This window comes from Zonotrichia leucophrys, chromosome 27, assembly GCF_028769735.1.
Source record: "Zonotrichia leucophrys gambelii isolate GWCS_2022_RI chromosome 27, RI_Zleu_2.0, whole genome shotgun sequence".
Taxonomy (NCBI): domain Eukaryota; kingdom Metazoa; phylum Chordata; class Aves; order Passeriformes; family Passerellidae; genus Zonotrichia; species Zonotrichia leucophrys.
The window spans coordinates 1,403,388-1,429,128 of record NC_088196.1 but is presented as its reverse complement, the minus strand read 5'-3'; the positions used below and the strand labels follow the sequence as shown (position 1 = coordinate 1,429,128).

Below are 25,741 nucleotides of genomic sequence, written 5' to 3'. Positions count from 1 at the left end.
CACCTCATGGTGAGAAGGACCTGGAGGGGCTGGGGGTGTCCAGGGCAGGGAATGGAGCTGGGAAGGGGCTGAGGGAGCTGGGCAGGGGCTGAGCCTGGAGCAAAGGAGGCTCAGGGGGCCCTTGTGGCTCTGCACAGCTCCTGATAGGAGGGGACAGCCCTGGGGTCGGGCTGTGCTCCAGGGAACAGGGACAGGAGCAGAGGGAACGGCTCAGGGTGGGCCAGGGGAGGTTTAGGATGGATATTGGGAAAATTTCTTCACAAAAAGAGTGCTCAGGTTTGGCACAGCTGCTCAGGGCAGTGGTGAAGTCCCCATCCCTGGGGACAGGGGTCAGTGGCAGCCCTGGCAGTGTTGAGGAACAATTGAGCTTCATGATCTCAGCGGGTTTTTCCAGCCCTTCTGGCTGTGAAAGCTGAGTGTGCTTCCCATCTCTGCTTCCCATCTCTGCTTCCCATCTCTGCTTCCAGCCAGCAGCCACAGCACCTCCTGCCCTGGGGTGGCTCTGGTGTCACAGCACCACAAATCTGCTCCCTTTGTCACCAGGGGCTGGGGTGGGACAGCAGCCAGGCCGGGTCATGGCAGTGCCCAGGGAGTGTTCACTGTGTCAGACTCGGCAAACAAATCAGTAAATCAATTACTTGATTGATCTGAGCATTGATCTGAGCTCTGGGGGGCAGATCCAGCCCCAGGGACTGGACTTTGGTTCAGCTCCCAGGACCTGGAGTGTGGAGAGCCCAGAGCTTCCCCAGGTCCTGGTTGAGAAACTGATGCTGTGTCACCGACATCTTTTATGAAAAATCCTTTCCTTAGGGTTTTCCTCCTGAGAAGCTGAGAGGCCTCAGGAACAAAATGTAAACAATGGTTATCTGCTGCTGTGGAATGCAACAGGTGCATCTGGGATTGGTCTCATGTGGTTGTTTCTAATTAATGGCCATTCACAGTCAGCTGGCTCAGACAGAGTCCAAGCCACAAACCTTTGTTATCATTCCTTTTTTTTTCTGTTCTTAGCCACCCTTCTGATGAAACCTTTCTTCTATTCTTTTAGCATAGTTTTAATATAATATATATCATAAAATTATAAATCAGCCTTCTGAAACGTGGAGTCAGAGCCTCATCTCTCCCTCACGCTCAGACCCCTGTGAGCAGGGTCACAGAGCTGCTCTGCTCCAGCACCCACCATGTGGCACCAGGCACTCCTAACCTACTTTCTCAGGGCCATTCAGTGTTTCATAGCCTTTAGGCTTTTTTTCTCCCATTCATCTGCTTCCTAAAATAATCCTGGTTACTCAGCATCTCTTCCTGTGAGATTCCCAGGCCCTCAGTCTTGTTCTTCACCTTCTCTGAAGCACCAGATTGTCCTTCACACTCAGCACCCTGGTCCTTCACAGGCTGTTCCAGGTGAACCATGGCTCCCAGGACATTATTCCCATGTTGTTCCTGTGCCAACATTCTGCTTTTCTGAGCTGCCTCATGTCTGTGTGCCAAGATCTCTCCAGAGCTGTCTGAAATCATCCTCGGTTGCTTTTTCTGAGTCAGTGCCGTTAATGTAAAGCTGTCACAGAGCTCCCCAATTTGCATTTTTTGCCTTTATCTGCTCTGAACTTTGTCACTCCGCTGCCTCCTGACTGAGGATATTTAAGTTCTCCTCTTGTCTCCTGATTTCACCCTGGAAAATCCTATTTCTGTTCATCCTCCTCACGTCTTCCCCTTGTCTCCCCTTCTCAGTTGATTAATAAATATCTCAGTGACTGTGATACAACCATGACTTGGGTTTTGCCTCAGTGAAAAACAATTTCTACTTTGTGTCCTACTTTCTTAGGCACTTCCAAAAAACCTTTACATCCTGCCTGATGAGTGTTTAGTGCTTGGGTGGAGCTGCAGGGAGAGCTCAGAGCCCCTTCCAGGCCTAAAGGGGCTCCAGGAGAGCTGGAAAGGGATTGGGGACCAGGGATGGAGGGACAGGACACAGACCAGGGATGGCCCAAAGCCTCAGGTCTGGACTTGGCTCTGCAGGGCAGGGATTCTCCATTTGGGGTGCCCAAAGCTCCTGGATAATGTGGGGAACACTTGTTCAGGGCTTGGATGTGGTTGGGGAAGCATCTGGCCTTGGTTTGAGTGAAAACTGGAATTTCCCAGCTCTGCTGGGTGACTGGGAATGTTGCTCCCCTCTCTCTGTATAATGGGATTCCAGGGACAAGGTGCAAGGAGAAAACCTGTTTAGGAGCTGTGTGGGTTTGGGGTCATTTTGTGTGAGTTTGGGGTATTTTTCTGTGAGTTTGGAGTATTTTTCTGTGAATTTTGGCTGTTTGTGAGTTTAGGATGTATGCTGTGTGACTTTGGGGTACTTTTGTACAAATGGGATATTTTTGTGTGAGTTTGGGCTATTTTTGTGTGTGTTTGGAGTATTTTTATGTGAATTTTGGCTGTTTGTGAGTTTGGGGTGTTCTGTGACTTTGGAGTATTTTTGTACAAGTTTGGAGTATTTTTGTGTGAGTTTGGACTATTTTTGAGTGATTTGGGTATTTTGGTATGAGTTTGGAGTTTTTTGTGAGAGTTTGGGTATTTTGTGATGTTTGGGATATTTTTGTGTGAGTTTGGGCTATTTTTGTGTGAGTTTGGAGTATTTTTGTGTGACTTTTGGCTGTTTGTGAGTTTGGGGTTTTGTGACTTGGAGTATTTTTGTACAGTTTGGAGTATTTTTGGTACAGTTTGGGTGTATTTTTGTGTGACTTTTGGCTGTTTGTGAGTTTAGGGTGTGTGTTGTGTGACTTTGGGGTATTTTTGTACAAGTTTGGGGCATTTTTGTGTGAGCTTGGACTATTTTTGAGTGAATTTGGGGTATTTTTGTGTGACTTTGGAGTATTTTTGTGTGACTTTTGGCTGTTTGTGAGTTTAGGCTGTTTGGTATGTGACTGGGGTATTTTTATGTGAGTTTGGAGTATTTTTGTGAGAGTTTGGAGTATTTTTGTGTGACTTTGGGGTCTTTTTGTGTAACTTTTGGCTGTTTGTGAGTTTAGGGTGTTTGTTATGTGACTTTGGGGTATTTTTGTACACATTTGGGGTACTATTGTATGACTTTGGGGTATTTTTGTACAAGTTTGGGGTATTTTTGTGTGAGTTTGGAGTATTTTTGTGTGAGTTTGGAGTATTTTTGTGTGAGTTTGGGGTATTTTTGTGTGAGTTTGGAGTATTTTTGTGACTTTGGGGTATTTTTGTACACGTTTGGGGTACTTTTGTGTAAGTTTGGGGCATTTTGGGGTGAGTTTGCCCTTGGCACTGCCCAGGCTCGCTGGCTGTGTCCCTGCAGGGCTCGGTGGCACTCACAGGGTGTTTGTGTGCAGGTGAATCGCTTTAACAAGGTGGAGGACAGGGCCATCTTCATCACTGACCGGCACCTGTACAAGATGGACCCCATGAGGCAGTACAAGGTGATGAGGACCATCCCCCTCTACAACGTGAGTACCGCCCTGGGCAGCCTCACCTGCGGCTCCTTCGGGGCAGTGTCTTCATTCTGCAGCTCCATTTTCATCTCCATAAAGTGGAAAAAGTCCTTGGGTTGCAGTTTCTGATATATTTAATGTTTTTATAGCAACCCCAAAGCATCAGGGTGGGATTGTTGGGGTGTCCTGGGCAGGACCAAGGGTTGGATTGGATGATCCTGGTGGGTCAGGATATTCCATGGTTCTATAATCCTATAGAACCTATAGTTCTATCATCTATCATTTCATTTTGGTGCATAAAATAAAATAATTAATCCTCTAGTAATAAAAAATAAAAGAATAGTAATAAAATAAAATAAAATAATTAATCATATATTAATAGAAAATAAAATAATAGTAATAAAATATAGAATAGTAATAAAATAAAATAATTAATCCTATATTAATAAAAATAATTAATCCTATAGTTCTATAATCTATAATTTAATTTTGGTGCATAATATAAAATAATTAATCCTATAGAATTATATTGTTATATTATTATATTATATAATTAATATAATTATAGTTCTATAATCTATAATTTAATTTTGGTGCATAAAATAAAATAATTAATCCTATAGTAATAAAAAATAAAATAGTAGTAATAAAATATAGAATAGTAGTAAAATAAAATAAAATAATTAATCCTATATTAATAAAAACTAATTAATCCTATAGTTCTATAATCTATAATTTACTTTTGGTGCATAAAATAAAATAATTAATCCTATAGTAATAAAAAATAAAATAATAGTAATAAAATATAGTATAGTAATAAAATAAAATAATCCTATATAATTATATAATTATATTATATATATTATATAATTAATATAATTATAGTTCTATAATCTATAATTTAATTTTGGTGCATAAAATAAAAGCTAAACCCCCAAACTGCCTCTTACAGTTCTCCCTCCCTGTTTGAGTTTGCTTTGCTGTGTGCAGGGCTGGCATTTCACAGCAGCTTATGGCACCAATCCTGTGTCTCTGAGGGCTTCTCTGATCCTTCAGGTTCTGCTTGAATTTATTTATTTTTATTTCTTTCTATTTGTGTCAATCTTACCGAAGCTAAACTCAGAATTTCGGTCAGGTCTGGCCCTGGGGGTGGCAGGGTGGAGCTGCCGGGCTGGGGATCAGCAGGGCTGGAAGGGGTGGGCAGCACCTCGGCTTTGCTCCCCAATCCTGGAGCTGCATCGCCCTCAGCCTGAGGTGCTCTGGTTATCTCCAGCCTCCAGAGCCTGCCTGGAAATGCCCTGCACGGATTTTCTGGGATGTTTGCATTTGGAGGAATGACAAACCTGGCATTTCTGCATTGCTGGGAGGGCAGGGATGGGATTAGGGTGAGGGTGAAATCTCATCTGCACATGTGGAGGGGATGATTGGCTCTGGCTGCATCCACAGTGTTGGGTTTGGAGTCTCCTCCTGCCCTCCTTGCTGGGCACCCAGCACAGAGTATCCATGGCGTAGCTACTCCCAGTAGGAGTGCTGGCTGCAGCAGGCAGTGTCTCCATGGCAGTGCCTCTTGTTTTGAAGGGATCTGCCCTGAGCAGCCGCTCTCCTGCCGGCTGTTGTGCCCCAGCACTGGTGGCTCCGTGCTCTGAGGGGCTGGCAGCACATCCTGCTGTGTGCCCGTGTAAACTGGGGCACAGATAACCCCAGCCTGGTGCAAACACCCCCAGCCTGGTGACAATCAGGGTGCAAACAACCCCAGCCTGGTTCAAACATCCCCAACCTGGTGCAAACACCCCCAGCCTGCTGAAAGCCAGGGTTCTAACACCCTCAGCCTGGTGAAAACCCCCCCAGCCTGGGTAAAAACAAGGTCCAAACACCCCCAGCCTGGTGAAAACACCCCAGGCTGGTGAAACTCAGGGTGCAGACATCCCCATCCTGGTGGAGACACCCCCATCCTGGTGAAAACCAAGGTGCAAACACTCCCAGCTGGTGAACAACAACCCCAGCCTGGTGAACAACACCCCCAGCCTGGTGAAAATGAGGGTGCAAACACCCCCAACCTGGTTAAAATTGGGTGAAACCACCCCCAGCCTGTGAAAATCAGAGCACAGACCCCCCCAGGCTCCCAGCAGAGCTCAGCCACCCCCACACTCACAGAGCCTTTGAGCACAGAGCTTTCCCACACCTGATTGTCCAGCTGTTGCCACCCAGGTGTTTTTTGGTGGTGTGGACAAGGCAGGATTTTGTCCATCAGGATTTTGTCCATCAGGATTTCTCACTGTTGGTTTCTCCACCTTTACCTTAACCAGAGTGTGCAGGTCACAGAAATTCACTGAGTGCAGGATTAATGAGAGATAAATCTGTGTTTATCACAGGTTTAGGACAATGCCTGTTTTACCTGTGTGCCTGATGGGTGTAAAGGTGCAGATTGTACATTTAGAGCAACACAAAACCAGATCATTTATCACCTGAACATTTCCCTCTGAAATCCTTAATGCCTTAAAAATGAGAGCTAAGCAAGTCAGGTACAATTTCAGAAAGAAATGTCAGTAATTGTTGCTTTTTCACCTGTAAAAGGTGTGTTTAAAATAGAATATCCTTTCCTACAGAGAGCACTAGGGCAGGCTTGTGGTGATGTTGTTTTGGTTGTATTTTGGCTCAGTGTTGGTTGTATTTTTGGCTCTATGTTGTATTTTGGCTGTATTTTGGCTCTGTATTGTATTTTTGGCTCTATTTTGGCTCAATATTGGTTGTATTTTTGGCTCTATGCTGTATTATTGGCTTTTATTTTGGCTCAATATTGGTTGTATTTTGGCTCTATGTTGTAGTTTTGGCTGTATTTTGGCTCAGTGTTGGTTGTATTTTTGGCTCTATGCTGTATTATTTGCTGTATTTTGACTCGATATTGCTTTTATTTTGGCTCAGTGTTGGTCCTGTGGCTGCTTTGCAGTTCCTCAGGACAAGAGCAGTTAATGATCTGTGCAGATAGAACTCTTGCTCTGAGAATTCTCCCATTTCTGCAGCTATAAATCAGTTTTATTGGTAGATCTGCAGTTATTCCCTTCAGGCAATAACTGGCCAGACACTTTCTTTGACCTGAGCAGAAATCCTTGAGATTCCAGGGGTCCTGGAGTGCCTGGCACAGGAGGGATGGGTCCAGGCCATCCTCTGCTCACCCATACCGGTTGTCAAGGTGACATTCCAGGGTGGAAATTGGATTAAACCAAGCTTTGGTGGATTCTGTGGTGTAAAATTGCAGCTCTGTTCACAGTTTCTCCTTGTACCTGCCCTGGGGAGGAGCCCCAGCCCACCTGGGCTGCCCTGGGCTGGGGTGGGACTGATCCTGCAGAGCTGCAGGAAAGGGAAAGGAGGAGAATTTGGGCTGTCTTTGATTTATACACAAAATATTTCACAGAATAATGGGATTGAATTTGGATTGGAAGAGATCTTAGAGCCCACCCAGTTTCACCCCTGCCATGGCAGGGACACCTCTCACTGTCCCAGGGTGTTCCAAACCCTGTCCAACCTGGTCTTGGAAACTTCCAGAAATCCAGGGGCAGCCCCAGCTGCTCTGGGCACCCTGTGCCAGGGCCTGCCCACCCTCCCAGGGAAGGATTTTCTCCTCATATCCAATCTAAACCTACTCCCTTCCACTCCATTTGTATTTCTCTCAAGATTTCTCAGATTGAACCCTGGCAGTTGTTTGTTCCTCATTGTAGTTATGGTTTATATTTGTTACCTAATCTTTATATTTGTGTTGTTTTTCCACCTCTGAGTGGCCTTGAACACTCTCCCCTTTTTTCTGTCCCTCCTTTCATAGAAGCCTTTCCACCATGTGGAAGGAGCTGATCATGATACAGAAATTCCTTCATTTTTGGGACAGGAGCGATGGTTTGAAATGCTCTGAAGGTTTTTTTGAGGACAAAATGGACAGTAATGGCACCAGTAGTGATGTGTATCCATGGAGCAGCCCTGATGAGTGTTCTGTGGGCAGAGGGATGCTCCTTCCCAGGCCAGGGCTGGAATCCTCTGCCTGCTCCCTGCCAGCCTTTCAGGAGTGCCCTGCCAGCACAGCAGCATCTCGGGGTGGTGTTTCCATGGAGATCTCACTGGAGACACTCGGCTGATGCCTGCTGCACTCACCAACTTGTTTTCAGCTGAGGAAGTCTCTCCCCATCTCCCAGAGCCAGCTTTGCCTGGAGTCCCTCGTGTCCCTGCCGAGAGCCAGCTCTGCACTGGGACTGGGGAAAGGGCTGGGAAATCAAAACTGAACCAGGTTTGATTTGATTTAGATGGAAGGAAGGGATTTTTTTACAATGAGGGTGGGCAGGCTCTGGAGCTGTGGCTGTCCCTGGATCCCTCAAAGCCAGGCTGGATGGGATTGGAGCAGCCTGGGACAGTGTGAGGTGTCCCTGCCATGGCAGGGGTGACACTGGGTGGGTTTATGGTCCCTTCCACCCAAACCATGCCATGGCTGTGGGTGAGGAATGTGCCATTCTCTACCCAACCTGACAACAGCTTCCCTGCTGGTTCTCCACATGGAGCTGCTGCTTTGGGGATTCTCTGTGTGGATTTTCTACCTTGCAGCACTCTGGCATTGCCTCAGAGTACCAATACACCCTGCTCTTGTTTTTACCTTAATTAAAACCAAACAGGTACTGCCTGAGAGGAATAAAAAGGCACCCAAGCAGCAAAAGGCTCTTGCAGCCACATCTCCCCTGCACTGAACACAATAAAGGATGTTCTGCACAAGCTGAGGATTTTTTCCTGCTCTTCAAGCAGGGCCAATATTAGTGTTGGTAAATACTGAGATAAGCACCTTCTCTGAAATGATTTCTTTTGTGTGGCATTTATTCACTCAGAGTCTTGTAGGGAGGGGTGAAATGGGAAGATTTTGAAGGGCTCTTGGCCTCCTAACAGGGTTCTGTTGAATAATTAATGTTTAAATTGCCTTTTCAAATCCAACACTGCGACTTGTTCATCTTTCACACTCGCTGCACATTTAAAACCTTGATGGCAGCAGTCCCTGTGGTGCTATTGTGCTCACAGGAGGGTATTTAAGCATGCAAATTAATTTGAAGGGACACTGGAAAGCCAGGCAGCTGTCAATGCCTGTGCACGAGGTGGAGCTTGTTGGGAAAGCATTTCACATCCCCAAAATAGCCTGAACTGGGAATAAACCCCACCTGTGCTGGGGCAACTGGTGACAGGAGGGTCAGCAGCTGCTGCCCCTCATTCCTGGGGGAAAAACCAACAAAACCGCAGGGGCTGCACCTTGTGGGGAGTGTGATCCCAAAAATAGGGCACAGAGCAGGCTGCTGGGCTGGGCTGGGATTTTCTGGGGGGGCTGAGGCATCCAGGGCTGCTGGAGCAGCTTCATTGGGAATCACTCATGGTGAGCAAAGCCAGGGAGCAGCCTGAGCCCCCTGGGCTGGCAGGGGTTGGGAATCTCCAGCTGGACTGGGGCACACAGGAGCCTTTTCCCCTAAACAAGGGAATAATGGGACTGTAATTTCAACAAAATGCTTTATGGGTGCCTCTGACTTGTAGGGGAATGGGGCTGCCCTCTGCAAATCCCTGGATGGCTCAAAGAAGCCCTTTAATGGACAGGGGAAGTCCTCTGTGTTCTCTCTGTACTCATAATGCTTTCACTTATTTTATTTTATTTTTATTTTACTTTCTTTTTTTTTATTTTATTTTTTCGTTCATTATATTCCATTTACTTCATTCTATTCTATTTATTTTGTCCCACATATTATATTCTATGTATTTTATCCCAATTATTATCTTCTATTTATTTTATTCTATTTTCCTTTCTCTGTTTTGCTGTATTTGCTTTTTGAGGCTTTTTTTGCCCTCTTTACACTTTGTTTCCCCAGCACAGATCCTTTTTTGCTTTCTCTAATATTCATATTCTGAGTAACCTGTGCTCCCAGATTTGCCCCTCCTAAAATTCCCTTTTTTTCCTTTGTGAGATGATGACAAAGCTTTTGATGAGCCAAGTGCAAAAAGAAAATGCCAGAAAATAAAATCCCCAAACCAAACCCTTGCACCTTTTTATTTTGTCAGGAGAGGCAGACCTTAATCCATGCCTGAACATGGGAATCATTGAGGCTTTGCAGGGTTTGCCACTCAAATTCTTCCTAAATTCTTCTTACCTGCAATTCACAGTTCACAGAGTTGTTCAGGTTGAAAAAAACCTTTAAATCATCAAGTCCAACAGCAACAGCACCAAACCACATCCGCAGTGCCACATGCACACATTTATTGGGCATTTCCAGGGATGGGACTCCAGCCCAGCTGTGCCAGGGCTTTCAGTGGAGGAATTCTGCCAATGTCCCCCTGCCCGGCCCTGGCACAGCCTCAGCCACCTCTGGTTTCCCAGAGTGAGGGTGGGAGAGGCTGCTGGGCAGGGGAGGGTGACAGAGGGTGACAGACACTCCTGGTGAGGGGGACAGACACTCCTATGGGGGTGACAGACACTCCTGTGAGGGTGACAGACACTCATGTGAGGGGGACGGACACTCCTATGGGGGTGACAGAGGGTGACAGACACTCCTGGTGAGGGTGACAGATACTCCTGTGAGGGTGACAGACACTCCGATGAGTGGGACGGACAGACTCTCCTGATGAAGGGGACAGACACTCCTGATGAGGGTGGGACTCAGTGGGGTCACCCAGGGAGGTTTGGGGAGAGCTGTGACCTGGGGTGATGGAAGAGCAGCTGGGGACATCCTTGGGTGCCCTGTGGCCCTGGGGGCACAGCAGTGACAAAGGGACAGTGACACAGAGGCACAGCAGTGACACAGGGGCAGTGACACAGGAGGTGTCTGGAGAGGGGCACAGCAATGACAGAGGGGTACAGAAATGACTGAGGGGCTGCTGGGGAGGGAGACGGGCACAGCAGTGACACAGGGGCACAGCAGTGACACAGGGGCTGCCAGGTAAGGGAGAGGGACACAGCAGTGACACAGGGGCTGCTGGGGAGGGAGAGGGGCAGAACAGTGACACAGGGACACAGCAGTGACAGGAGAGGTGTCTAAGGAGGGAGAGGGTCACAGCAGGGACACAGGGGCTACCAGGTGAGGGAATGGGGCACAGCAGTGACGCAGGGACACAGCAATGACACAGGAGCTGCTGTGGAAGGAGAGGGGCACAGCAGTGGCACAGGGGCTGCCAGGTGAGGGAGAGGGGAACAGCAGTGACACAGCAGTGACACAGCAGTGACACAGTGACACAGCAGTGACAGAGCAGTGACACAGGGACACAGCAGTGCCCCAGGAGCTGCTGGGAGCCATCCAGGCAGGCTGAGGACTCTCCCTCCCTCCTCTCAGGCTGCTGAATGCACAGAGCCGCTGTTGTTTGTGCTTGCTCAGCTCCTGGAGGGGCACCCACCCAGTGCCACCCCTCAGCTCCCTGCTGGGGCATCCTGGAGAGGAGAGAACCAGCCTGGCAGTGCCACAGGCACAGGGAATCAGGGAATCAGGGAATCAGGAAATGGCTGGGGTTGGAAGCACCTTAAAGCCCATCCAGTGCCACCCCTGCCATGGCAGAGACACCTCCCACTGTGGGATTTTTGGGGTCCCCCAATGAAGGGAGGAAATTCTGAATGTGACTCCATGCTCTCAGAAGGCTTATATTCTATATTATATAATATAGAATATAAGCCTTCTAAGAACATAGAGCCAGATTATATAATATGTTATGTTTCATTATGTTATGCTATGGTATATATTATATTGCATTACATTATATTATATTATATTGTAATATTATATTATATTATATTATATTATATTATATTATATTATATTAATTATATTATATTATATTATATTATATTATATTATATTATATTATATTATATTATATTGATACAGACAGAAGGTTTAACAAGAAAAATATGAAAAACTCCTGACTCTCTCCAGAGTCCCAACACAGCTGGACCATGATTGGTCATTAAGTCAAAACAATTCACATGAAGCCAATCAAACACCACCTGTTGGTAAACAATGTCCAAACACATTCCAAAGCAGCAAAACAAGGAGAAGCAAATGAGATAATATTGCTTTCATTTTTCCCTGAGGCTTCTCAGCTTCCCAGGAGAAAAATCCTGGGCAAAGGGAATTTTCTAGAAAATATCACAGTGACATTCCACTGTCCCAGGCTGCTCCAAGCCCCATCCAGCCTGGCCTGGGACACCTCCAGGGGTGGGGAATCAACATTTTTACATCATTATAACCCTGTTCTCCCTTTCTCTCCTCAGCTGGTGGGGCTCAGTGTCTCCAATGGCAAGGACCAGCTGGTGGTGTTCCACACCAAGGACAACAAGGATCTCATCGTTTGTCTCTTCAGCAATGACCCCTCCAACGACAGCAGGATTGGGGAGCTCGTGGGGGTCCTGGCCAGTCACTTCAAGAGGTCAGTGCTGGGCTGGGGCTGCTTTACACCCATTTTAAAGTGGAGACCATCCCTGGAGTCACTGTGGTGCTGGGCTGCCACAGTGACCTTTTCCTTCCTGGCATTTTTGGGGCACACTTTTTACCCACAACACTTGGTTCCCTCTTCTGTGTTCCTCTTCTGCCTTCCTTGTGTGTGTGTGACAGCCACAGGGACAAATATCACTGAAGGTGCACTTGGAGTGTGTCACAATGGCTCCTGAGGGCTTCCTGCAGCCAAACTCTTCATATTTAAAATGAAAATGGAGTTTTTCTCTGCTCAGATTGACCCCTGCCCCAGTACCATAAATTACCAGCAGGTGATTTATTGCTTGAGCAGTAAATCCTTGCTGTGCAATGTCCTCTCTGCTCCCTGGAGTCTGTCTGTCCTGTAAATCCTGAGCCAAAGCTGGTGGTTGGTGTGGGGGCACCTGGGATTGAGCTCCTGGAGCCCAGAAATGAATTCCAGGCTGCAGCAGGCACAGCAAGGAGCTCCAGGGGGAATCAGGGTGTGCAGTGAGCAGATCTTTGGGTTGTTCCTGCTGCTCCAGAGGAGGTTCCCAACAGGAATGGTGCTGCCAGCACCTGTAGCCTTGGCTTTGCTCCTCACAACCTCCACAGAACTCTACAGGTAAATCTTCACACAGAGCTGTGAGTGGCAGGAAAACAAAAGGGAATTTTGGTCACTTGAGGGTATTTTTCCATGAATTCAAGAAGACTGTGCTGGTCCAGCCCCTCTCACCACCACAGTGTACTGCCTGTGCTTCTTTGGGCAGGGGCTGGGTCCTTTGGAGATGAATTCTCAGCATTGGTGTAACTTGTTTGGGGAAATTCAGTGCTGCAAAGCCACAGGAAACATTCTCTGGTTTTGCTTTTACCTGAATCTCATTTCATGGCAAAGGCAGCTGCTCTTGCAGGCTCAGGAGATTCTGTAAGGCAATGTTTGTTTGGGAGCCCTGGAAGTCCCTGGATTCCCAAACAAATTCCCAAACAGAGCCTTGCCAGCTCTCTGGTGTGGGGACAGGCTGTGACACTCTTGGTGACACTCCAGGTCCTGTGTTCAGTCTCCAATTACCCAAAATTGCTTTTAATTTTGCTCAGATTGCCCCCCCAGCCCTTGTGTCACCTGTCCCCCACTCAGCCTCAGGCAGAGCTGTTTCATTTTAACAAAGATGTTGTGACCACAGCCTGAAACATTGCACATTGTCCTCCTAAAGGTGGGAACTGCTCATTTCCAGTTTCTTACACTGATTTTAGCAATGGCATTTCTATCTTTCAAAAGAATTTGGTTTAATCTAATCCCTGTCTGTAGGAGAAATATATTTATGTGCTGATCAGCTCCGCTTAACACAATATTAGCATTATTTTAGTGCTTCAAATGACAAATCTCAGCTGGGTAAATGGGAGAGCTGCTGTAGAACCCATTTTTCTGCAACATCCAATAAAAGTTCCTGGATGAAGGGCAATGCCCAGGACAACTTGCATTTAATTTCCCAAATATATAAATAGCATGGTTTCCCTCTTCAAAGCAATATCTGTAAATCAAAACATTCAGGAATGTATTCATGTTTTCCATCACTTTCCATTTTCCTAGAGTCACAAACTCCTGTCAGAGGATGGGATTGGCTGAGCCTGTGCTGGGCAGGCACCGGGGGAATTGCTCATTAACGAGGGAATTCCTCATTAGCCAGGGAATTGCTCATTAGCAGGATTAGCTGTGGGTGCGCCCTGCCAGGGTCAGGTTTCTCTGCCCTGCCTGAGGAAGAGCTGAGGCTGAGCCAGCAGGAAAATCTCAAACTTAAAAGTTCAATTGCTTGCAAGATCCCACCCATGGTGGGGTTTAGGAGCTCTGCTCCAGCTGTGGGAGCAGCTCCTGTGGGTTCTGGGGCTCTTTCTGAGCATTAACATCAATTTCCAGCCATCCCAGCACCCATCCTGAGTCCCTAATGGGAGGTTTTGGCAGGGCTGAGGTGTCCCAGGCTGATAGGTGATGATCCTTTAACTGTGTGTGATAAAACCATGTGAGTTCAGTGAATTCTGTGGTGTAGGAAGGGGGGGAGGAGGCTGATGGTGTCACCCAAACCTTCTCATCCAGATGCTTTCTATCAGGTTTTATTTTTTATTCCAAACTCTTTGAACCGGGAGCTTCAATGCTGACCCATCTGTTTGGGAATTTTGGACATTTTAGAACAAATACAGAGGTGACATCTGTCAATGCTGCATTCTGCAGCTGCTTTTGGGCACAAAGGTGTCACATTTGGGAATGTTTTGCCTGATTTCACATTTCTTTGCATCACCCATGAAAGCTTCACTCAGCTGTGTCTTTTAAAAGTTATTCCTGGTAGGAATTGTCTTAGTTTGAGGTTGTGCTTCACAAATAAGTGTTTATACAAAACTAACATGAGGCTGCTGTGAGCTGTGACATTTTTAGTGAGTCAACAGGAGTTCAAGTGACACTTCTTCTGAGTCAGCTGGATTTGGGGTTTTTTACAAATCAGCTGAATTCCCAATGGAAATGATGGGAAGCTGGATGAGGTGTCGATGTAGTGAACACAGAGTTCATGTGTGCTTGCAGAGCAGTGAGCAGTGTCCATGGGCTCCCCTGGGAATTCCCTGGAACAGTTTGGGGGATCCAGTGGTCCCCTGCAGGAGCAGGTGGGTGAAATCTTCTCTCAGCATCTCTGCTGCTCACAGTGACCCCAAGATGTGTAAGAAAATCTCTTTTCCCAGCCTGATGGTCAAAGAAGGAGTCAGAACTCTGCAGTTCTCATTCTCAAGGTTGTTTATTGTTTCTTATCTATAAAATTCTTTCTCTGGCCTGCCGAGGTCTGTTCAGCAGGCCAGACAGAGGCACACTGCTGTTATCTTTTTATACTAAAATCTACATGTACATTATTTACAATTACTTCCCAATACCTATCACCTATGTTAGACAGTGAGCTTCTACTCTAAACCAATCCAAAAGTGCCAACATCACCCAGAAGATGAAAGATAAGAACAGGAAGGAGAAAGGCTGGACCCGCCCCAATTCCTCCATCGTGCCCCATTCTAAAAAACCCAAAATCTATTTTTCACCCCATGATAAATTCACTATCATTCTACTTAAACTTTCATGTCTTGTAATTCTTCATATAAAGGTTGGTAATTGTTTTTTCCAAGGGCTAAATCAAAGGCACAGGGGTCTTGGGCTCTGAGCCCCCTGGGCAGGGTCTCAAATCCTCCAGGGCAGCCAGAGGGATTCCCTGGGTTCTGACAATCTGGGTCAGGTTTCTGCCCTTGGTGCCCAGCAGGAAGCAAAGGATCTGTGCTGAGCTCAGTGCCCTCATCCTTGGTGTGCCAAGGCAGGGAGCAGGAAGGGAAGGATTTGTATTTTCCCTTTCCATTTTACATCCTCAGGCTCTAGAAGATGTCCGGAGCCAGCAGTGCAGGGCACTGAGGGTTTTCTGGGTGTCCTTCACCTGAGGTGACCGAGCTGTTGTCACCTCCCTGTGGGTGATCTGAGCCCTGGGGGTGCTCAGGTGTCCCAGGGAAGGTGCCCAAGGCCCATCCTGCCCCCAGGCTCCTTCCCTGCCCTCTGGGAGCAGCCAGGGCTGTTCTCTCTGCCTGCCCACACTCTGGGATCAGGGAGTGGCTGCTCCAGAGCTTTCTGTCCCCAAATCCCCACATTGCCTGAGCCACAGCCCCTGGGCTCCTTCCAGCATTCCTGGAGGGAAGGGGGACTTAAAAGAGCAGTCAAAAGCAATCCCTGCAGAACTCCAGCAGAAAATCACTTGCCTGAGGATAATTTTCTATTTTCCATTGCTCTTTGGGACCTGTCAGCCAATTTTAATCATCAGTGTGCCCTGGATTCATTTATTTATTATATATATAAAAATATATAATATTTTATACATATTCTTACTATATATGTTATATTTTAATATATATTTTACTATATATAAATAATACATATAATATAATAATATATATTATATATTAATATAAAATATATAATAATATATTTTATATATCGTAAATAATAATATTATTATATAATTATATATAATGAATTATAATAAATATTATTTTTATTATATATATTATTTTATTATAGATTGTTAGTAAATAATTATATATAATAATATATTTTATATATAGTAAAATATATAAATCTAAATATAAATTTTATATAAATAGAAAATATATAAAATATAAATATATTTTTATATAAAATATATTTTTTACTCTATATATTATGTTTTTATGTATTTTTACTATATATATAATATATCTAAATATATTCAATATATAATATATATAAACAATATTTTTGTACACTTTTACTAGATTTATTTTTATATATTTTTACTATATATATAATATGTATAAATATATTCTGTATATCATATATATATACAGAAATTACATTTATTACAGAATTACAGATGTAAATTGGAGCCACCTGGGACAGTGGAAGTGTCCCTGCCATGGCAGGGGTGGCACTGGGTGGGCTTTAAGGTCCCTTCCCACCCAAACCACTCCATGTTCCCCAATAATCAGCTCTGGTAATTCCTCTGTCCACCTCACAGTTGTAATTGGGTTGAGAAGAGAGTTTTCCTCGGGACAACAAATGAAAGATTTGTTGAAAGATATTGTACAAATTTGCACCCTGCTGAGACTGTCTCTGCTTTAATTCTTGTACATCCTGGAAAACTCTCGTTGCAACTTTTTCCAAACACTTGTCCTGTGAGAAGGGAACTCATCAAGAAGATCATTCCCTTCCTTAAAACTCATCTTGCCACTGCTGCTGCTGCTCATCCTCCACCTCTGAGTGGGGCCCTGGCCAGGGAAGCCTCCCCAGCTCACATTTCTCTGGAAAATTATTTTTTGTTACACTTCTCAATGTGTTCCTGACGTGGAAAAATAGATTTGTCTCCCTCAGTGTTGGATTAATCCTTTTTGTGACCCAGAGATGGGTAACTGAGAGATGTTTTAAAAACTTTTATTCCATTTTCAGTCTCATGTGAAGGGTGAGACAATACAGATGTTCTAATTCACACTATTACAATCAAAAGGTAACTATTTTAAATTACAATACATTATAAGTGTTTCTTAGCTTATCAGCTTTTGCTGCACCATGCTGTAAATGCCTTAAAGCCAAACATCTCAAATTACCCTTCATGAATCTTATTACAATGCATCTTTCACAGTTATTTCTCTAAAATATCTAATCTTATTTACAAAACCATCCTTTGAAACTTGTTTCCAGTTCCATTTCTCTCTCAACAATGTCTGTCCTATTCCATGGCATTTCTAAGTCAGCATTTCTTATCTCAAGGTTTACACACAGATACATTCTTTGTAAACCTTCTATCAGACTTTAGGAATTTTTTACAAATCCATTTCGCACCCCTCAGTGCTGGGTTTGTGGCACTGGGAACACAGTGAGCTCCAGGGAGGGCTCTGGGCTCTCCCCAGGCTGATGAGTTTGTGTGAATCCTTTCTTTGAGTCCCAGCCTCTGCATCTAAAAGTCCATTCTTGTGTCTGATAACATAAATAGTAACAATTAATTGTGTTTCATGGTCTTCCTTTGAGTCCAGAGAGGTTTTTTGGTCAGTTTTCCTTCCCTAATCTGCCTGTGCCCTGCTACCATTGTGTGCCAGCCCCAATTTTGTACAAAAGCCTCTGGAAAGTGGATGCAATTTTATTCCTTTTTATCCTTTATTCCAGCAGCCCTGTGTAACTTTGGTGCTTTCCCTTCTCTGAGCAGCTCCTGGATGTTAAAGCTTCATGTCCAGGGTCCTCCTGGGAGTAAAAATGAAGTTTTTGGGGCTTGAGGTGCTGAAGGAGATTGATATTCCTTCCCATGGTGTCACTTGGGGTTTCCTGGAATTGTTCTGGCCCTTAAAAACACTGGATTACTTTGGGAATTTGCACCCAGGTTTCCTCAGTAACTGTAATTCCTGAAATTCTCTCCAGTGGCCACAGGTGCTCTCCAGGCCACCACGCCAGTGGTACAATCTATATATTGTACAAATGGTGTTTGTTCTCAATGACCTGTGCTGAGTTCTTTGAGTTTCCCAGCTCATTCTCTGTCTCCAGCTGAAGGATCTGCTGGGTTAAACAAGTGAATCCTTCCCATCCTTGGACAAGCTAAAGCACGAGGGTGGAACTGGATTTATTGTAGTTTGAGGGGAAAAAACAGCATTGAGACTCAGAAGAGGCGAGCCAGTTCTGGAATAGAAAACTCAAAGCCATCCTCATCTTCCTCCTCATCCTCCTCCTCCTGCTCCTCCCTCAGGCTTTCAGAAGCCTCAGACCCCTAAATATGGATTTTATTTTTAGAGCCCTCAGGATTTTCTGTGTCATTTATGAGGTTCTGTCCAGCTCCCTCCTCTCTTTGAGATATTTATGATCAGAAAGCAATTCAGGTAATCAGCCCTGAAGATCAGGAATTCCTGCATCCCACAGCCACCCTTCCCAATCCAGCTTCCCTGTTGGTGCTGGGAACTGGGGATTTCCTTCAGCAGTGGGAACAGAAAATGGAAGTTTCCTGTATTACAAACCTTTATCTGGCTCTGGGCTCTGCTCAATGTACTCATTATCACAAATTATCACAAATTATTATTTTCAATCTTGAGCTGCAGCTCTCAGTGCTCATTCAACACTTGGAAAGTTTGACACAGATCCACACTTTTTGCTTTTCCTGTGAATGTTCAGAAACCCCGTGGGTGTGGCACTGGAGTGATGAGCAGGGTGCTGCAGTGACACTTGGACTTGATGATCTTAAAGGTTTTTTCCAGCTTTGATGATTCTGTGATTCCATGAACCATCACCCTGCCCCCGTTAGAACCTGACAGAAGCAGAAAGCAGCTCCTAAAAAGTGTTGGATGGTACAAACAGAGCCCCAAATCCTCTGCTGCATCCCAAAATCCCAGAATGGTTTGGGTTGGAAGGGACCTTGAAGCCCTGAAGGGTGGCAGGGACACCTCCCTCTGTCCCAGGCTGCTCCAGCCTGGCCTTGGGCACTGCCAGAGATCCAGGGGCAGCCCCAGCTGCTCTGGGAATTCCGTCCCAGCCCCTCCCCACCATGCCAGGGAATAATTCCTAATTCCCAATCTCCCATCCATCCCTGCCCTCTGGCACTGGGAGCCATTCCCTGTCCCTCCATCCCTTGGAAATCCTCCCTCTCCAGGTTTCCTGTGGCTCCCTCAGACCCTGCAAGGCCACAATGGGGTCACCTCTGGTCTCCTCTCCAGGTGAACACCCCCAGCTCAATCCCAGAATGGTTTGGGTTGGGTTTGGGCTGGCACAGCCTGGCTGCCCCAGCAGCTGCCCTGGCACACGGGCTGTACTATATATTATATATATATCATTATATATATAATTATATATAATATGTATAACATGTAATGTAATATAATATAATATATATTATAATATTATATAATATATATTATAATATATATATAATGTATATAGTAATATCTATTACTATATCTAGTAATATATATAATATATATAATATATTATATATAATGCTACTATATTATATAAAATATATATTTATATATTATATAAAAATATATAGTATTATAATAGTTATTCTAATACTATATATATTACAATTATAATTCTGTATATATCTATACTATAATACAGTAATATAATAGTATAGATATATAGTATTATAATAACTATTATATATTACTAGTATAATACGATATATATTTTAATATAATATAGTAAAATACTATATTATATTTTAAAAATTAACTAAACTCTACTAAAGAATACAGAAAGGATACAGACAGAAGGCTGAAAAGATAATAATGAACATTTGTGAGTCTTTCCAGAGCCTCAACGCAGCTTGACTGTAATTGGGCATTAAATCAAAACAACTCACAGCAGAATCCAATGGAACAATCACCTGTGGGTAAACAATCTCCAAACACATTCCAAAGGAACAAAACACAGGAGAAGCAATCAGATAATTCATGTTTTCCTTTTTCTCTGAGGCTTCTCAGCTTCCCATCAGCAAAATCCTAAGCAAAGGGATTTTTCCTGAAAATGTGAATAGCACAGTTTCCCACCTTGGCTCTCATTATTCCCAGTAAAGGTCTTGGTGTGCTGCAGAGCTTAGGAAAAGCTTTGCCTTTAACTGCTCTCCTTCAGTCTGGGGAGAGCTCTCAGGGTCAGTCCCAAAGAGGTTTCTGTAAAATGAGGACAGCAATGGTTTTCAAGGCCTGAGTATTTTTAGGATCATGCAAATTTAATAAAATAAAGAGGATCAGTAGGTTGGTCATGTTTGAAATAGTAAGGAAAATATGCATTTTTCTCTTTAATATTCAAGGGAATATTAAATGTTAACATTGATTAATATATTAGATATTTGATCCAGCCATTTTTTACATTCTTACTTAAAACAAAGTATCATGAAAATATAGATTAACAAAGCTTTCCTGCTCTTTTGCTCTGTGGCATCTTCAGCAGAGCCAAAACTGCTTTTTTCAGTTTCCTTTCCTCCCATTCTCCTCTGGCCTGGCTCATTGCATCTCCTGAGCTCAGGTTTGAGTTGTTCCCCAAAAGGCATTTCTGTGGCTGCTCTGTCAGAAGTCATTGGGATCCCAGAAAATCATTCCAGTTAATGATTTCAGTCTATTTAGTGACTCTAATTAGTGATTTTTCACATAACTCAAAGGTTAAGCTTAGAGGGGAGGTTTGGGGTTGGGTTTTTTCAGGATGTGTGGAGATCTCACTGATAAAATCTGAATGTGCTGAAGACCCTGAGCTTGGGGCTTGGCATTTTTGGAAATGTTTGAGGACCTTTTTAATCAGACACTAAATATTTCGCAAAAATATTGGCTCCCAACAATTCCTTCAGAAGTTGAGCTCAAATAAATTAGAATTAAAACATTGGAAAAACAAGACAAAACTGTTTATTACTTGACAGATTTTAGAGCTTTTATTTTGTTTTTTTTTCAATAGATACAGAACTGAATCTGTGAGTTAAAAGTAAAGCTTATGCTGTAAAACAGGCTAGAAAAAAATCATATTCCTGGTATAAAACTGAATTAAATTAACTCAATCCACTGAGCCTGGAGTGTTGCTCTCTGCACAAATCCTCCTACACCAGGTTGTCATTTTTAACCCACATTTCTGAGTGTGTTTGGTCCATGGCTCTCCTCTTTCCCCTTTGCTCTGCCAAATTCCTAAATTAAGCAGTGTTGGCTTTTTGATGTAATATAAGAAAGATTTGCATAAGTGCAGTTATGGTAATTTTATGGTGAGTTTTAATGTGTTGGCTTCATTTCAGCCCTTCAGATCCTTAAATCACTTTTGATTAGCTGTTGCTTAAACATTGCTTTTTTCCCCCTTTTGAAAACAGATGCATTGAGGATGAGCTGAGGGAAATTTTGTGTAAATCTGCTTTGTTGCTGGAGTCACCCTGAGAGCCTTTTCTTTTCTCCCTTTCCTTTTCCCTTTCCTTTCCTTTCCTTTCCTTTCCTTTCCTTTCCTTTCCTTTCCTTTCCTTTCCTTTCCTTTCCTTTCCTTTCCTTTCCTTTCCTTTCCTTTCCTTTCCTTTCCTTTCCTTTCCTTTCCTTTCCTTTCCTTTCCTTTCCTTTCCTTTCCTTTCCTTTCCTTTCCTTTCCTTTCCTTTCCTTTCCTTTCCTTTTCCTTTCCTTTCCTTTCCTTTCCTTTCCTTCCTTTCCTTTCCTTTCCTTTCCTTTCCTTTCCTTTCCTTTCCTTTCCTTTCCTTTCCTTTCCTTTCCTTTCCTTTCCTTTCCTTTCCTGAATTTCCTTTCCTTTCCTTTCCTGAATTTCCTTTCCTGAATTTCCTTTCCTGAATTTCCTTTCCTTGAATTTCCTTTCCTGAATTTCCTTTCCCTGAATTCTTTCCTTTTCTGAGATTCCTCCTGAGATTCACTGGGATGGATGATTTGAGCTTGATTTCTTCAGTACAAAATTCCTGAGAGGTGGGAAAAGGAAACTGAAAGGAAAGAGGATCATTCTCTGATCCCATTAAATCCCTGGGCCTTAAATCCCAGCCTGCATTTCCCCATTGTCCTCATCCTTCCCCTGCAATCCCAGTTCATACTGGGAGCTGCTCCGTGTGCTGCTGCTGCTTTCAGGAGGCTGCCACACATTTTCCCTGGAATTCTGTTCCATCACTTCTTTCCTTCTCCAGCATTTCCCTCAGTTAAGGGCCCCAGTGACTGACAGCAAGCAAAAAACAACAAAAAAAAAGCTCCATCATGATCATATTTACTGGTGACCTACTTAAAATGCTCTTTGCTGCTGCTCTGGTGTGTGCTGCAGTGCTGCTGGCTGGAGCCTCCCGGGAATTGCTGCTGGAATGATAATGAATGCACAACGTGGCCCCTTGCTTGTTTAACTGGAGCCTCTCAAAGCCATGGTTTATTTTTTATTGCATCATTTAGACTTCCTTTTTCTCCCCCACTTGTGATGTATTATTCCCATTTTTGGTCTCCCTGCTTCGTGCTCTGACTGCAGGCAGAGCTATTGTTTGAAGTGATGCCATTAAATCATGGCATGCCTTCATCTTTTGATAATTTTTCTGTTTGTTTTTCAGGAAAATTAGGCTTTTAGCTCTCTCCTGGAGAGTCTGAGCTGTGTTGTCAAAGGCTTGTGTTGAGCATAATTATTTTTTTTCTGGTGGAAATACTCTAGCAGAGGTGATTATTTATTTAACAAATGCTTTACACCTGCTTTGGTACATTTTTGTAGGGTTGTTGTAAATGGGTTTGCAGTGCAGGATGGGAAGTCATCAGCATTTTGCATATTCATGGGATCATGGAATGGTTAGGGAGGGGAGGGAATTTAAAGCCCATCCATCCCCACCCCCTTCCACTGTCCCAGGGTGTTCCTTGGGCACTGCCAGGGATCCAGGGGCTGCCACCCTGTGCCAGGGCCTGCCCACCCTCCCAGGGAACAATTCCCAATCTCCCATCCATCCCTGCCCTCTGGCACTGGGAGCCATTCCCTGGCTCCTGTCCCTCCATCCCTTGTCCCCTCTCAGCTCTCCTGGAGCCCCTTCAGGGGCTCTGAGCTCTCCCTGGAGCCTCCTCCAGGCTGAGCCCCCCAGCTCTCCCAGCCTGGCTCCAGAGCACAGGGGCTCCAGCCCTCGGAGGATGTTTGTGGTCTCATCTGGACTTGCTCCAACTTTTTAATTGCACCTCTCAAGTCTTCCTGGTTTTCCTCTTCACCAATTCATTTAGAGGAAGGTTTGGATGTTCCTTCTCACTGCTGTGGTTGGGGAGAACTGGGCTGTGTTTGCTGTAATTTATGTGTAATTTTGTGTGTAATTTAGGATTGAGTGTGTCCATGGAATGGTAAATTAATCCTATCTTTGCAAAGGATATCGTGTCCCATCCCTGGCAGTGCCCAAGGCCAGGCTGGATGGGGCTGGGACAGTGGGAGGTGTCCCTGCCATGGCAAGGGTGGCACTGGCTGGGCTCTAAGGTCCCTCCCAGCCCAAACCATTCCATGGTTCTGTGATTCCATGAATATCAGCATGCAGGAATCCACTGAAGCCATGGATTTATAAGGGATCACACCTGAAATGTTCTTTTCTGGTGCCTGTGAATCCTTCTGGGCTCACACCCCAGTGACACAGAGCAGGCTGTGTTTCCATGCCAGCCTGAATCCCCTGACCTCAAATCCAAACAGAATTCCAAACACATGGATAAAAATGCATAAAATAAACTCTGCCTCCTGCCTTCTTCATTTCCAGAACTGTGTTATTAGAGCAGAGCCCTGGGCTTAGGTGTAAATAACAAACTCAGCTTCCTGAAGTCCATAAGGTCACAGATTCAGGTTGGAAAAGCCCTCCAAGATCTGAGTCCAGTTGTTCAAGGCCACCACTGACCCCTGTCCCCAAGTGCCACATCCACAGGGCTTTTAACCCCTCCAGGGATGGGGGCTCCAGCCCTGCCCTGGCAGCTGTTCAGAGAATTCCCCAGATAATTCAGATAATTCCTGGTTTCTCAGCAAACAGAAAATTCCTGTTTTCTCTTGCACTGGGGGTTATTTCCACTGAGGATGGAGGTGCTGAGGGAACATTTTCCACCCTCTCTCAGCAGCTCTGGGGTTCCTGCCCTGTCCTCCCTTCCCAGGGCAGGACTTTGCTCTGTGCTGTCCCCATGGAGGAGGCCGGACAAGAGGGAATCAGCCCCACTGTAAAATCACTCAGGATCTGTGGAAATTCATTCAGTCTGTGGCTCCAAATGAGGCTGGAAGGGATGTTCAGTTCTCCTCTAAGTGGTCAGGAGCACAAACATGGGGACAGCTCAGTGCTGCTTTGGGAGGAGCAGGAATTCACCCCTGGTGTCCCCTCAGTGCATGGCCACAGTGTCCCCTCCAGCTGGGGTAACTCCCAGGTGGTGGCTGAGCTTTGGCAAGTGACTCTGGAGCCTTTGGAGTGGGTGTTGGTGCCTCCCCAGGGAAATGGGATGTGGGTGCTGCTCTCAGGCATGGAACTCCTCACCCCCATCCCTCCCAAACCACAGGAGGAAACTGGGATGGGCTGGAGGGACCTTGCAGCCCAGCCAGTGCCACCCTTGCATGGCAGGGACACCTCCCACTGTCCCAGCCCCAGCCAGCCTGGCCTTGGACTCTTCCAGGGATGGGATATAACATCCTTTGCAAAAGTAGGATTAATTTACCATTCCATGGAGCTGCCAGAGAAGCTCTTGCCACAAAATGGGGCTCACTGGGAGGAAGTTGGGGTCACAGAGAGGAGTATTGCTGTGTCCATGGGAGCTCGTCTGGGAACAGCAAACAGAATATTGAGAAGGACACAGAGCAAGCAGGGGAAGGAAACCACAGCAGTGTTGTTGTTGTCCAGAGAATCTTGGTCACAGTCAGTGGATTTTAATGCCACCATGTCCCAGCTGAGCTCCAGTGGCTGATTCCACCACCCAGAGCCTGTTCCTCAGTTCCTCAGTTCCAGACATTGAGCAGGGCTTGTGTCTTATCTCCTTCTCTGCCTTCATTTCACTTCACCCACCTCCATGGTGTCAATGAATACTCCCAGGCCACAGGGAGGAAGCATGAAGCATTTTTCCATCCCAATGGCCCCATCCATCCTGTACCAGAGCTGTGATTCATGGGCTCTTACATGGCAAGGCTGACTAATTACACCCAGTAATTAGACTGAATTAAATGCACAAAAGATGATTCCTTTTCCCCCTTCCTGCTTTTCCTTGTGTGAGCTCACAGGAGCTGATCCTGGTGAAGGAAATGTGGTTTTCATTGTGCATCACCCCAGCCTGGTGTCTGCTGCCTCCCTGAAGGGCATTTATGGGAGATTTACTGGGGTGGCTCCACCCTGTGCCACCCACCTGTATTGTATTGTTAGGAGGGATGATGAGGAGGATTTTATTGATATTAGAAGGTTAATTAATCACTTTATTATATTATTTATATTAATATAAATAAATATTTATTATATATTTATTGTATATTTTTATATTACGTTACATTACTATATACTATATACTATATACTATATACTATATACTATATACTATATACTATACACTGTATACTATATACTATATACTATATAATATATATACTATATATAATATATAATGTAATATATACTATATACTATATAATATATTATATTTATCTATATTTTATATTATATATATTATATATTTACATATATTTACTTATATTATATTATATTATATTATATTATATTATATTATATATTACATTACATTATATTACATTCTCTTTTATTATATTATATTATTTATTATATTTAAATTGAATTTGTTGTTCAATTAATTGTATGTAACTGCACTTTATTGTACAGCATTTTGTGACTGTCACTTGACAGTCCTGATACGCAC

The 25,741-nt window shown here is 44.5% G+C and overlaps 1 protein-coding gene across 1 annotated transcript in view; it reads left to right on the top strand.

Annotated features, from left to right (window-relative positions):
- MYO1D (myosin ID) overlaps positions 1 to 25,741 on the top strand; it is a 171,934-nt gene that overhangs the window by 101,461 nt on the left and 44,732 nt on the right. Inside the window, exons 20-21 of the mRNA XM_064733632.1 lie at positions 3,342 to 3,455; positions 11,704 to 11,858. Of these exons, the coding sequence (XP_064589702.1) occupies positions 3,342 to 3,455; positions 11,704 to 11,858 (269 nt within the window). The remainder of the gene's footprint in view (positions 1 to 3,341; positions 3,456 to 11,703; positions 11,859 to 25,741) is intronic.